This window comes from Nymphaea colorata, unplaced genomic scaffold (assembly GCF_008831285.2).
Source record: "Nymphaea colorata isolate Beijing-Zhang1983 unplaced genomic scaffold, ASM883128v2 scaffold0027, whole genome shotgun sequence".
NCBI lineage: Eukaryota > Viridiplantae > Streptophyta > Magnoliopsida > Nymphaeales > Nymphaeaceae > Nymphaea > Nymphaea colorata.
The window spans coordinates 53,551-67,500 of record NW_022204533.1 but is presented as its reverse complement, the minus strand read 5'-3'; the positions used below and the strand labels follow the sequence as shown (position 1 = coordinate 67,500).

Below are 13,950 nucleotides of genomic sequence, written 5' to 3'. Positions count from 1 at the left end.
GTAGATATTGGAATCGAGTCATACCAAAAGTCTTCTTCCTACCCCCTTTCAACTCATTTAGATTTGTGGCTGTGGCTCGGCTATCCCCCTAGCCGAGCCATTCCCTTATGAAAAAGACTGAGCTAGCTAGGGCAAACCAAAACAAACAATAACTAAACGAATATATTCAACGGGCAAAAGGAGAGAGAGGGATTCGAACCCTCGATAGTCCTTTGTTCGGAACTATACCGGTTTTCAAGACCGGAGCTATCAACCACTCAGCCATCTCTCCTAGAGACAATCCCCATTTTATTCCCCAAAATAGGACATGGCCATACGAGTTGATACCGCAACTTCCTGTAGAAACATCTCAGGTGCGGTATTACCTATTCTATATTTGGATCTATATATATATATATATATTGTATCTGTTCTGTATATATAGATAGAGATAGGGCATGATGGATCATGCCCGTCGTTTCTTAAGTAAATAAAACTGGACCCTCGATCCCATGTACGATCCGAATAAGTAATGAGTTCTAAAGGATCAATGGATTCACGGCCAAATCCCTCCATGATGCATTTTCTTACACCTTACAATTTCGTCCGAGAGAGGGATCAAATGGTATAGTTCATTCATTTGCCGGTAGCTTGGAGGATTACAACCATGACTATTGCTTTCCAATTGGCTGTTTTTGCATTAATTGCTACTTCATCAATCTTATTGATTAGTGTACCCGTTGTATTTGCTTCTCCCGATGGTTGGTCAAGTAATAAAAATGTTGTATTTTCCGGTACGTCATTATGGATTGGATTAGTATTTCTGGTAGGTATTCTTAATTCGCTCATCTATTGAACCTTTTCAGTATTTTCCGGATCAACAACCCCCCCCTCCGAAGAAATTCCGGTTGTGGGACACATTAACATTAAATATGATATGAGTCCAGAAAAGCAATTCTAGGGGGGGTCAAAAGTAACTTTTTGAATGAATTGAATGAAAAATAGTTGGAATTTTCCTTAAAATAGTATCTGGCTCTGTACAAATATGGTATAGATACATATAGAATCTATGGGTGTGTGTTGACACATGCGCGTGTATCAAGAACGAATAAAATGCGGATATGGTCGAATGGTAAAATTTCTCTTTGCCAAGGAGAAGATGCGGGTTCGATTCCCGCTATCCGCCCATGGTGGAGTAATGTAATATGAGATGAGAAATTATCCGGTATAGTTTATATACCTACTATAGTGTAGTGGTTGTATTTTCTTTTACTCAGACTCCCAGTTCATTAAGGTGAAAGAATCAGACTTCAAAATAAATAGATATAAATTTTGACAAATACAAAGAAAAAAATATGTTGCGGAGACAGGATTTGAACCCGTGACCTCAAGGTTATGAGCCTTGCGAGCTACCAAACTGCTCTACCCCGCGCTGACGAACTCGGAACTAATGACTAATGAACGAATAGGGATTAGAGGTGCCCCTATACCAGATTGATATGAATAGTATAGCCTATTCGTACAGAATGGTAAAGGGTGCCCCTATACCAGATTGATATGAATAGTATAGCCTATTCGTACAGAATGGTAAAGGGGGCTCCTCTAATAGAAATGAATAGAAATAGGACTTGGAAGGGATCTTTTTATCCCTACCAACTTGATCTTGTTGCCCCCGGCAACAAACATGCATGAACCATTTCGCGGAGTACGTGTCCGGATAGCCCAAAGTCTCGATAGTTAGCTCTGGGTCTTCCGGTCAAAAAACAGCGTCGATGAAGACGTATAGGTGCACTATTACGTGGTGGGGATTGCAATTTTACATGAATTTCCCATTTCTCGTCCAACGATGAAACTTTGCTTATTTCTTTTTTGAGGATCGACGAATCAAATGATATTTCTCTTCTAATTTCTGCCTCTTCTTCTCCCTCTGAATCAAACTTTTCCTTGCCATAATGGTGTAGTTCCTATTATTACCAATGATACACAATACAGATCGGATCCTAGATGTATAAATATAAGAAGGCGCGCCCCCTCTCCATCGAAATAAAAAATGAGATTTTTTTTGATATCGCGCCTTCCTTTTGAAAATAAATAATCAACTTAACCAAATTTGCCTGATGTAGAAGCAATCAAGAAAGCTGCGTAGGTAAATATATAACCTACAGAAAAGTGAGCTAAGCCAACCAGTCTTGCTTGTACAATGGAAAGAGCCACCGGTTTATCCCTCCAGCGAATCAAATTAGCCAAAGGTGTGCGTTCATGAGCCCATGCTAAAGTTTCAATCAATTCCTGCCAATATCCACGCCAGGAAATTAAGAACATGAATCCAGTAGCCCAAACAAGATGCCCAAATAAGAACATCCACGCCCAGACGGATAAACTATTCATACCAAAAGGATTATATCCGTTGATAAGTTGTGAAGAGTTTAACCATAGATAATCTCTTAACCATCCCATCAAATAAGTGGAAGATTCATTAAATTGCGAAACATTACCCTGCCATAATGTGATATGCTTCCAATGCCAATAGAAGGTAACCCATCCAATGGTATTTAACATCCAGAAAACTGCCAAATAAAATGCATCCCAAGCCGAAATATCACAAGTACCACCTCGTCCTGGACCATCGCAGGGGAAACTATACCCGAAATCCTTTTTATCTGGCATTAACTTGGAACCACGTGCATCTAAAGCACCTTTTACTAAGATCAATGTAGTTGTATGCAAACCTAGAGCAATAGCATGATGTACCAAGAAGTCCCCCGGCCCTATTGTTAAGAATAGTGAATTACGATTTTCATTAATAGCATTCAACCATCCAGGTAACCATAAGCTTTGACCTGCATTAAATGCTGGGCCATTCGTTGAAGATAAGAGTACATCAAACCCATATGAAGTCTTACCATGAGCGGACTGTATCCATTGGGCAAATATGGGTTCGATCAAGATTTGTTTTTCTGGAGTACCAAAAGCAAGCATGACGTCATTATGAACATAGAGTCCCAAGGTATGGAACCCCAGGAACAAGCTAGCCCAACTTAAATGAGATATGATAGCTTCTTTATGGTCTAACATTCTTGCCAATACATTATCCTCATTCTGCTGCGGGTTGTAATCCCTAATGAAGAATATAGCTCCATGAGCAAAGGCTCCTGTCATGATGAACCCTGCGATGTATTGGTGATGAGTATATAACGCAGCTTGAGTAGTAAAGTCTTGTGCTATAAATGCATAAGCAGGTAAAGAGTACATGTGTTGAGCTACCAAGGAAGTAATAACCCCCAAAGAGGCTAGAGCAAGACCTAATTGAAAATGAATCGAATTATTGATTGTGTCATAAAGGCCTTTATGCCCGCGCCCCAATCGACCCCCCGGAGGAATATGCGCCTCTAGAAGATCTTTTATACTGTGCCCAATCCCGAAGTTAGTTCTATACATATGACCAGCAACGAGAAAAATGAATGCAATAGCTAAATGATGATGGGCAATATCGGTCAGCCATAAACTTTGAGTTTGCGGATGGAATCCCCCGAGAAGGGTTAGAATGGCAGTTCCCGCTCCTTGGGAGGTACCGAATAAATGACTACTGGAATCGGGGTTTTGGGCATAAAGATTCCACTGACCTGTAAAAAGTGGCCCCAATCCTTGGGGATATGGTAATACATCTAAGAAATTATTCCATCTGACATATTCACCCCTTGACCCGGGAATAGCAACATGAACTAAATGTCCTGCCCAAGCCAAGGAGCTTACTCCGAAGAGCCCTGACAAATGATGATTGAGACGAGATTCGGCATTTTTGAACCACGAAACGCTTGGCTTCCATTTGGGTTGTAGATGTAACCAACCCGCTACTAAAGATATGGCAGAAATAAATAATAGAAAAAGAGCTCCAGTATAAAGATCTTCGTTGGTGCGCAAGCCGATTGTATACCACCATTGATAAACACCGGAATAAGCAATATTCACTGGGCCAAGAGCACCCCCTCGAGTAAAAGCTTCTACAGCCGGTTGACCAAAATGAGGATCCCAAATAGTATGAGCAATGGGTCTTACATGTAAGGGGTCCTGTACCCATGACTCAAAATTTCCTTGCCAAGCCACATGAAACAGATTGCCGGAAGTCCACAGAAAGATTATTGCTAACTGCCCGAAGTGAGAAGCAAAAATATTCTGATAAAGACGTTCCTCGGTGATATCATCATGACTCTCGAAGTCATGTGCGGTAGCAATACCAAACCAAATACGACGAGTAGTGGGGTCCTGAGCTAAGCCTTGGCTAAACCTTGGAAATCTTAATGCCATAATGCCTTTCAAATCCTCCTAGCCATTATCCTACTGAAATAATTCTTGCTAAGAAGAATGCCCATGTTGTGGCAATTCCACCCAGAAGGTAATGGGTTACTCCTACAGCGCGTCCTTGTATAATGCTCAAGGCTCTAGGCTGAGTAGCAGGAGCAACTTTTAATTTGTTATGAGCCCAGACGATGGATTCAATGAGTTCTTGCCAATAACCACGACCGCTAAATAGAAACATTAAACTGAAGGCCCAGACAAAATGAGCACCTAAGAAGAAAAGACCATAGGCGGATAATGAAGAGCCATAAGACTGGATTACTTGGGAGGACTGTGCCCATAAAAAATCTCTTAGCCACCCATTAATTGTAATGGAACTCTGTGCAAAGTTTCCCCCCGTGATATGAGTTACCACCCCTTGATCACTTATACTACCCCAAACATCTGACTGCATCTTCCAGCTGAAATGGAAAATTACTACCGAAATCGCATTGTACATCCAGAATAGACCTAGGAAGACATGATCCCAGGCGGAGACTTGGCATGTTCCCCCTCTTCCGGGTCCGTCACAAGGGAAACGAAAACCAAGATTTGCTTTATCAGGTATCAAACGAGAACTGCGGGCAAATAGAACACCTTTCAGTAGTATCAATACAGTTACATGGATCGTAAATGCATGAATGTGATGTACCAAAAAATCTGCGGTTCCCAGTGGAATAGGTAACAAAGCTACTTTGCCGCCTACTGCTACTAAATCACCACCCCCCAAGTCAAGCTGGTGCCCGCTGTTGCACCAGGAGCTGTTGCGCTAGGTGCTAAAGCATGAGTGTTTTGTATCCATTGAGCAAAGATAGGTTGTAATTGTATAGCGGTATCTGAAAACATATCTTGGGGACGCCCCAAAGCGCTCATAGTATCATTATGAATATACAAGCCAAAACTGTGAAAGCCTAGAAATATACACACCCAGTTAAGATGTGATATGATTGCATCTCGGTGCCTAAGGACACGATCTAATAGATCGTTGTATCGAGTAGTTGGATCATAGTCTCTTACCATAAAAATTGCTGCATGTGCAGCAGCACCAACTATGAGAAATCCACCGATCCACATGTGATGCGTGAACAACGAAAGTTGTGTACCATAATCAGTAGCTAGGTATGGATAAGGGGGCATAGAGTACATATGGTGGGCTACTACAATGGTTAAAGAACCTAACATAGCTAAATTCAGAGCTAATTGAGCATGCCATGACGTTGTTAGGATCTCATAGAGGCCCTTATGACCCTCACCTGTAAACGGACCCTTATGAGCCTCTAAAATATCTTTCAGGTCATGACCAATGCCCCAGTTGGTCTTATACATGTGACCAGCTATCAGGAAAAGAATTGCAATAGCCAAATGATGGTGTGCAATATCGGTTAGCCATAGACCTCCTGTTACTGGATCTAACCCTCCACGAAAAGTAAGAAATTCCGCGTATTTTGACCAATTCAGGGTGAAAAACGGGGTTGCTCCCTCTGCAAAACTGGGATAAAGTTGAGCCAAAAGATCCCGATTCAAGATAAATTCATGAGGAAGTGGTATTTCCTTAGGATCCACCCCAGCGTTCAGAAATTGGTTAATAGGTAAAGATACATGTACTTGATGCCCTGCCCAAGAAAGAGACCCAAGTCCTAGTAACCCTGCTAAGTGGTGGTTCAACATGGATTCTACATCTTGGAACCAAGCCAATTTTGGAGCAGCTTTGTGATAATGGAACCAACCGGCAAAAAGCATTAACGCTGCAAAGATCAATGCTCCAATTGCAGTACAATAAAGTTGTAATTCACTAGTTATTCCCGACGCTCGCCAAATCTGAAAAAATCCAGAGGTTATTTGTATTCCTCGGAAACCTCCGCCTACATCGCCATTCAATATTTCTTGACCCACTATCGGCCAAACCACCTGGGCACTGGGTCCGATGTGAGTAGGGTCGCTCAGCCACGCTTCATAATTGGAAAAACGGGCTCCATGGAAATACATGCCACTCAACCAAAGAAAGATGATGGATAGTTGACCGAAATGAGCACTAAATACTTTTCGGGAGATCTCCTCCAAATCATTGGTATGGCTATCGAAATCGTGAGCATCAGCATGTAGGTTCCAGATCCAAGTGGTAGTATCAGGGCCCTTAGCTATTGTCCTTGAGAAATGGCCGGGTCTGGCCCATTCCTCGAATGAAGTTTTTATGGGATCCCTATCCACCAAAATCTTCACTTCTGGTTCCGGCGAACGAATAATCATTGAGTCCTCCTCTTTCCGGACAACACATACGAAGAGACCCGCCAACAAAAAGTAAAGTAATTAGTGAACCTCTGAGAAATATATATTTCTGATTAGTTCCTTTCTATCCCCCACAATTTTCCTTAGTTATTCACTAGAGCAATTATGAGCAATTATGATATGGAAGTCTATCCGGGGCAAGTGTTCGGATCTATTATGACATATCTATGAGGTGCTCAACGGACCGTTTTTTTGTAAATCCCTTCCCGACGCGAGCCAAAAACAACTTTTTGGCCCAACCTAGTCTACTCATATTTCGATGTATGAGTGCCTAGATGGGTCTACTTGTATACTACGTTACATGCAACGTATTACGCCATTACAAATCACAAGATCTCTCATTAGTCATTACTAATGACTAAGATAAGAAATATCCCGATATCGATTTTAGACGTCTTTTTGATTAGTTAGCAATCGCTAAGAGAAAGGAAGAGATTCTGTGCCATATGCATATATCGTCTACCCCTATAAGGTACCAAATGAAATAAAAAGAACGATCTTAGAAGGGATATAATGAAATTCCTCTATCGATTCCCCCGGGGCAACAATCTATTTGATGGATCCAACAAACAATTTAAGTGAATTCAATTCAAAAAGAAAGTGTTCTTATTCGAACCGCCCTGTGATCTTCAACCAATTCTGTGCTTCAATATAATTACCTGGAGTAAGCGCTATGGCTTGTTTCCAATACTCAGCAGCTTGATCGAACCAAGCCTCCGCAATTTCTGAATCTCCCTGTCGAATGGCCTCTTCTCCCCGGTCGGAATAGGTAGGTCAATTCCTTCCCTTAGAACCGTACTTGAGAGTTTCCTGCCTCATACGGCTCAGCAGTCAACTCTTTTTTGGCGTTACATCTTTCTTAATCTACCGTATCTAGCTGAATGAGATTTATCGGAGATCTATCCCTTCTTGGATTAGCCAAATCAAATAACCTGAAGAGGTTAAGTTAATTACATGAGTTTCAAACTCCGATTTGGATCAATAATCAGTTTTATCTCTTCTCCCACTCTCAGAAGAATGAAGCATAGATATCTCCCTCTATCATTAGAGTTTTCTGAAAGTTAACTATCTCGGTTTCGTCTAGAAATTCATATAGAATCTTTGAAAAAGACTTTCTTCGATAAGAAAAAAGGACTTACTCTCCTTGGGATCTGATACTACACCGCTGCTCAATACCTTAGTGGATCAACCCTATTACATAAGTTGATTCCTAACTTTTATGTCATATTATGACATACATAAGTAAGCAGGTCTTATTGTATCGGCCAAAAACCTCAATAATTGATCTTTACGGTGCTTCTTTTATCAATTAGATCCTTTATCCATAGAATCTAGTATAAGGGCTATACTTAGTTCTTCATATATCGGCTTCTATGAAGTCTGTTTTTTTGCTACAGCTTCTAAAAATCGTTCCCCTTTGGACAATGGATATGTAGAAAGCCTATTTTTTTTGTTTCTCCTTAGATTTCCTAGTACTAGCAATAGGAGGTTTTAATACTAGCGGATTTGATCTTTCTTTCCTTCTTTCTATTTCTATAGTAGAGATAGTCGCACGTAATGGCAGATCACGGCCATATTATTAGAAGCTTGTGGTAAGAATGGATTTCGTTCTAGTGCTCGGAAATAATATTCCAAAGCCTTCGTATGTTCTCCGTTACTTGTGTGTATAAGGCCTATATTATAGAGTATATAACTTCGATCGTAGGGATCAATTTCTGGTCGCATAGCTTCATAATAATTCTGTAAAGCTTCCGCATAATTTCCTTCAGATTGAGCTGACATCCGTTACGGTCGTTCATTCCAAGAATCTCCGTTCCAGAACCGTACGTGAGATTTCCATCTCATACGGCTCCTCCCTTCTGCGCATAATATAATATTAAGGGAAATAATCCATGGAATCAAACCAAAACCAAAAAGATTTAAATATTTTCCTTATGAACTGACAGGGGCTAGTGTTTTTACAAGAAATCTCTAGCCAGCCTTCCTGCAAGAGGTCTTTTCTTACTTAATACCAAACATGTTGGTCTTTCTTAGAGAAAAATGGTAACTCCAGCAATTTCTTTGTTCTTAACGCCCCCTATTTCCAGGAATTAGTCACTTCAACGATCTTTGATGGTTATACGGGTATCCAAAGTACGAACGAGATGGATGTTTGTTGTCCTAACCATTCTTGGTAGTCCCGATCCCGATAAGAAGAAGGGGGAATTATATAACAAAGTTTTCGTTTTGTTGATTCCTAGGTGTAGTGCTTCTTCCCCTATGCCACCTATTGGCACTATTACAGTAGAATTGACATGCAATACAGAACCTATAGGTGTAACCTTTCGCTCAATACTAGAATCGACAATTGAAGCATCTGAGGTTGCATCAATCGAGGATACACGACAGAAGGGATTGCTCTATCTCCAAACTTCACCTTCACCAAGCGTAGGTTTTTACCAATCTTTTTCTTTCCATACCGAATCGTGTCTCTTTTTGTAAGAATAAGAATAAATGAAATAGAGTGGTAAGTAAGAAAAAAGGAATCAAATCGCACCATCTCTGTAATAGGTAAATGCCTCTTTTTCTCCCGAAGTTGTCGGAATTATTCGTAATAAGATATTGGCTACAATTGAAGAGGTTTTATCAATAAAATTTCCATTTATCCGAGATCTAGGCATAGTTTGCAATCCATTTTATAATTCTTCTCATTACCCCTCGCGGGTAAATGATCCCACAACAAAGGAATTGTACGATACGAAATGACATAAAAAAAAAAGACTAATAACTAATTAAACTAATTATAAAATCAAAAAATGTGGATCTTTTACTCAGTACTTTTGGGAAGGGATCAATAAGGAACTATTTGAATACGGTTGGATTTTCGATTCCAATTTAGTAGTATACCAATGAGACTATTAGCTATTTCATTGAAATGCAAGAATCAAGGAATTTTTTCTACAGATTCTAATACTAATATAATAAACAATAACCTATCCTATCATAACCTAACCAAAATTGGATTTCATTATGATAATAAAAAATGGAATAAGCATTCCATGATAAAAATGGGGTAAGGATAACTATCCATTTTGTGTGCATAGCGTGTAGACACCATAAGATTATAGAATGAAAATCCATGGGATGATTCATCAATTTGTAATAGATCCATAGCTCATGGGAGGGATTATTTTTGAAAAATCTGAAATGAAACTGGAAAGGATCCATCGGTTGATTCATTCCAACCCGTTGGTTTAATCCGGTAGAAATCAAATATCAATAAGATGGGAGCGTCCGTCGTCTTGACAAGGATGAATACGTTTTTCTTTTTTATCCCTCGAAACTTGAAGGAAGATCGTTCCTTGACAAAAGTTTGATATGATAATGGATCGGTCGTACCTGTACTAAATAATATGAGTGACTCGCTATTCACTTGGTTTCTGGGTCATAATTAATAAGATAAGGTTATGTAGGAGAGATGGCCGAGTGGTTCAAGGCGTAGCATTGGAAATGCTATGTAGGCTTTTGTTTACCGAGGGTTCGAATCCCTCTCTTTCCGTATCCTCATCTAATTCACCAACGTTACCAACCACACAATGTATCAAATACCAATTGATACCGTTATTCTAAGAGAAGAGAAAGACCCTTCTTTTCTTTCTTTATAGAGATTTTTTTCTATTCCTAATTACTGTGCTGTGATACGTAAAAGGAAAAGAACAAAAAGAGGGGGAAGAAAAGAGCGGACAGTGAATGAAAATATCACTGCTGATCCATTTGCGATACGTGAATGGGATCAAAATCCGTATCAAATCCCTCTACTTCTTTCAGCGAAAAAAGGGACAAAATTGTCCTAACCTTTGCTGGGTATTTTAGGTTCAAGTTTGTCGGGAATAATATTCTACGATTAGCAATTCATTGACTTTCAAACCGACCCATTTACTATCTATTATTTGATTGACTACCCCTTTATATTGCAATGAGTGCAGAGTCAAATGTTTTGGCAATTCCGCGTTGGAGGATGAATCCATATGATTTTGAATCAAAGCTCTGGATCTTTGTTTATCCTTCGTAGTAATAATATCTCGGGGTTTGCAGCGATAACTTGGTATATCCACTAGACGACCATTAACTAAAATATGTCCATGGTTAACTAATTGCCTGGCTCCAGGAATAGTTGAAGCCATACCCAATCGAAAAAGAATGTTATCCAAACGCATCTCAAGTAGTTGCAGTAAAACTTGACCCGTCGAACCGTTTGCTTTTCCAGCGATACGAACATATCGAAGTAGTTGTCGCTCCGTCAGACCATAATGAAAACGCAATTTCTGTTTTTCTTCTAAACGAATACGATATTGAGATCTTTTCCCGGAGCGGGATTGGTTTCTAAGATCACTTGCGGACCTAGGTTTTTTACTAGTTAGTCCCGGCAAAGCCCCCAGACGGCGTATTTTTTTAAAACGAGGTCCTCGGTAACGAGACATAAAGACTCCTTATTTTAAAGAATAGGATAAACCTTAAGACTGAACTAAACGATAAACAAAGCGAAACCCACTGAAGTGCTAATGCTAAAAAGAGAAATTAGATGAATTGTATCAATACCCGTATTATTTTGTATATATGTATACATGGTAAGTAAGTATCCCACGATTTGTTCTATAGAGATACAACTGCTCCAATAAGTTTTTTACTCATAATTGAATTGGAATGTAAGTTCCTGCGACATAGACATAATAGATCGGGAACCCGAGATTTGGAAGAAAAAAGGGAAGAGTCTTTTCACTATTCCTTTATCTCAAGGAGACATTATCAATCATGGATAAAAAATCGATAGGAAAAAGCCGGCTATCGGAGTCGAACCGATGACCATCGCATTACAAATGCGATGCTCTAACCTCTGAGCTAAGCGGGCTCAACTCACATAACATAAAAATAAAATAGTGAGTTAGTTCAGTAAGCTGCTGTGATCTTAGCTTATTATAGCTAAGCTAGTCTATTTAGTTATAACGGATCTAGCCTAAGAATGCAATCTGGATCATAATGAGATTATGCACTCCTCTGATTTTATTCGTAAAGATAGGAAAAAGAAGAAGAATATTGACCGTTCCACTATTTCATATCGAGCAGGGAAAATGCGCGGAGGAGAGGCAGATATATGTGGGATATAGCTATCCATATTGAATTGCGGATACATCAATGATAGAATCATTTCTGGTTCTGATTGAACCAAACACTGGTCTGGTAGAGCTGAAAGGGTTAAAAATAGGATTTTTTCCGATATCGGATCGGTATTTAATGAATTGAATGGTTCTAACAGAAAGGAAAGAGGGGAATGGAATCACAATAGGGTCCCGGCCTCAAAAGAAAGAAAGGGGGATATGGCGAAATTGGTAGACGCTACGGACTTGATTGAATTGAGCCTTGGTATGGAAACCTACTAAGTGGTAACTTCCAAATTCAGAGAAACCCTGGAATTAAAAATGGGCAATCCTGAGCCAAATCCTGTTTACAGAAAACAAGGGTTCCTTTCCTAGAAAGCGAGAATCAAAAAAGGATAGGTGCAGAGACTCAATGGAAGCTGTTCCAACGAATGGGGTTGAGGGGTTGGTAGAAGAATCTATCCATCGGAACTCTGAGGGGATGATCCTATGTACTGAAATATCAACTGAAATATCAAACGATTAATCACAACCCGAATCCTTATTTTTTTTTATTTTCTTATTTATATATATTAATATATATGAAATATATTAATAATTAGTTCATAACTCTTGTGTTCTGAATCGATTCCAATTTGAAAGAAAAATAAAATATTCAGTGATAAAATCATTCACTCCAGAGTATAAGGCTGGGAGAGAAATGACTGATCGAACGAGAATAAAGATAGAGTCCCATTCTACCTGTCAATGCTGACAACAATGCAATTTGTTTGTAGTAGGAGGAAAATCCGTCGACTTTAGAAATCGTGAGGGTTCGAGTCCCTCTATCCCCAAGTCCCCAAGAAATGCCTAGTTTACGACCTAAACATTTATCCTCTTTTTTCGCCAGCGCTTCCAAATTAGAAGCGGGTCAAAATTATATATGATATTCATTCGCTCGACTCTTTGACAAACGGATCCTAGCAGTTTCTCTCTTGCTTCAGCAGCTAAATGCAGTATATGTCCAAACGAACATAACCATAACATATGTATATGTATTATTTGTATACAAGGATATACAAGGAATCCCATTATTGAATCATTCATAGTTCATATCCCTTACAAATAAAGGTTTAAAAAAAATCCAAAGAAAAAGAAATCCCAGGACTTGTAATGTTTCTTTAGTACCTTTAAATTAATTGACACAGATACATGTCCTCCAGTAGGATAATGTATAGAGGACGGTCGGGATAGCTCAGCTGGTAGAGCAGAGGACTGAAAATCCTCGTGTCACCAGTTCAAATCTGGTTCCTGGCATATGGTTAATGTATCGAAATGTATATATACAAAGAGAAAATGAATATGGATCGGGATACAATACATATTCGTTACATTCATAGTCTAGTAGTTATTCATCGAGGTATCTACAACATACATCCCGACCCTTGTGGATCGGCAAAGGAATATATTCCTTCTTCTTTTTTGTTTGTCCCTACTATCCTTCCTTTGGCTCATGTTAATACTCCATACATATCCGAAGTTGTCTGAAAGACACAGAAGTCTCGTCTGTTCAGAGGGTTGAGGGGTAGGAATAGAAAAGATCATTTCCGATCCAGTACAAATCCAATCTGATCCCTTTTCATTTCTTAATTTTCCCATTTTTTTCGCCCCTTCCCACATTTTTTGCTTTCCGGGGCCCATCTAAGTGATGGGCGCGGTACATAGTTCATGATGTATCTTTTGATTCATCCTATTGGCTCCGCCCATCCCCCAATGGATATGATACTTTGCATTGCATATTGGGTAATATTAATTTACTCGAATTAATTATATATAAATAAACCTCGAACCCCCCCTTTTTTATCCCATCATAATACGAATGACATGAGAGTCCAGTTACTCTATCTAGACGAGAAAGAACGTAAAAATACTCCTTCTTGAGTCTTGTAAGCTAAGATAAGTTTCTTATCATTCAATAAGCATCCTGTAGTTCATAGAAATTAGGGGCAATATAATCCTTGCGTAGGGGCCAACCAATCCAACTTTCGGGCATCAAAATCCGTTTCATGCGTGGATGATTATCATAAGAGATTCCCAACATATCATAAGACTCCCGTTCTTGAAAATCGGCGCTTTTCCAAATCCAGAAAACAGACGGGATTCTAGGATTACTCCTTGGGACAAATACTTTTATGCATACCTCTTCCGGTTGGTCCACACCATACTGTATTCTCGT

The 13,950-nt window shown here is 39.5% G+C and overlaps 1 protein-coding gene, 6 non-coding genes and 2 pseudogenes across 7 annotated transcripts; 4 read left to right on the top strand and 5 right to left on the bottom strand.

Moving 5' to 3' along the window:
• Nucleotides 1-292, top strand: part of LOC126409284 (photosystem II CP43 reaction center protein-like) — a 2,529-nt pseudogene extending 2,237 nt beyond the window's left edge.
• Nucleotides 179-271, bottom strand: TRNAS-UGA (transfer RNA serine (anticodon UGA)). Its single transcript has one exon. It is a non-coding gene; the product is annotated as a tRNA-Ser (tRNA).
• Nucleotides 293-430: 138 nt separating the features above from the next.
• On the bottom strand, nucleotides 431-4,284 carry LOC126409283 (photosystem I P700 chlorophyll a apoprotein A2). Its single transcript, XM_050075365.1, has one exon. It carries the CDS (start codon nucleotides 4,282-4,284, stop codon nucleotides 2,080-2,082), a length of 2,205 nt encoding a protein of 734 aa, XP_049931322.1. The 3' UTR covers nucleotides 431-2,079.
• Nucleotides 1,095-1,165, top strand: TRNAG-GCC (transfer RNA glycine (anticodon GCC)). Its single transcript has one exon. It is a non-coding gene; the product is annotated as a tRNA-Gly (tRNA).
• On the bottom strand, nucleotides 1,338-1,411 carry TRNAM-CAU (transfer RNA methionine (anticodon CAU)). Its single transcript has one exon. It is a non-coding gene; the product is annotated as a tRNA-Met (tRNA).
• A 25-nt stretch (nucleotides 4,285-4,309) lies between the features above and the next one.
• On the bottom strand, nucleotides 4,310-9,579 carry LOC126409282 (photosystem I P700 chlorophyll a apoprotein A1-like; annotated as a pseudogene).
• Nucleotides 9,580-10,051: 472 nt separating this feature from the next.
• TRNAS-GGA (transfer RNA serine (anticodon GGA)) lies at nucleotides 10,052-10,138 on the top strand. The gene has a single exon. It is a non-coding gene; the product is annotated as a tRNA-Ser (tRNA).
• A 1,277-nt stretch (nucleotides 10,139-11,415) lies between these two features.
• Nucleotides 11,416-11,488, bottom strand: TRNAT-UGU (transfer RNA threonine (anticodon UGU)). Its single transcript has one exon. It is a non-coding gene; the product is annotated as a tRNA-Thr (tRNA).
• Nucleotides 11,489-12,958: 1,470 nt separating this feature from the next.
• On the top strand, nucleotides 12,959-13,031 carry TRNAF-GAA (transfer RNA phenylalanine (anticodon GAA)). Its single transcript has one exon. It is a non-coding gene; the product is annotated as a tRNA-Phe (tRNA).
• Nucleotides 13,032-13,950: the final 919 nt, after the last annotated feature.

Excerpts from the sequence above, each read along its gene's own strand:
- LOC126409283 (XM_050075365.1), bottom strand. The coding sequence starts at position 4,284 with ATGGCATTAAGATTTCCAAGGTTTAGCCAAGGCTTAGCTCAGGACCCC.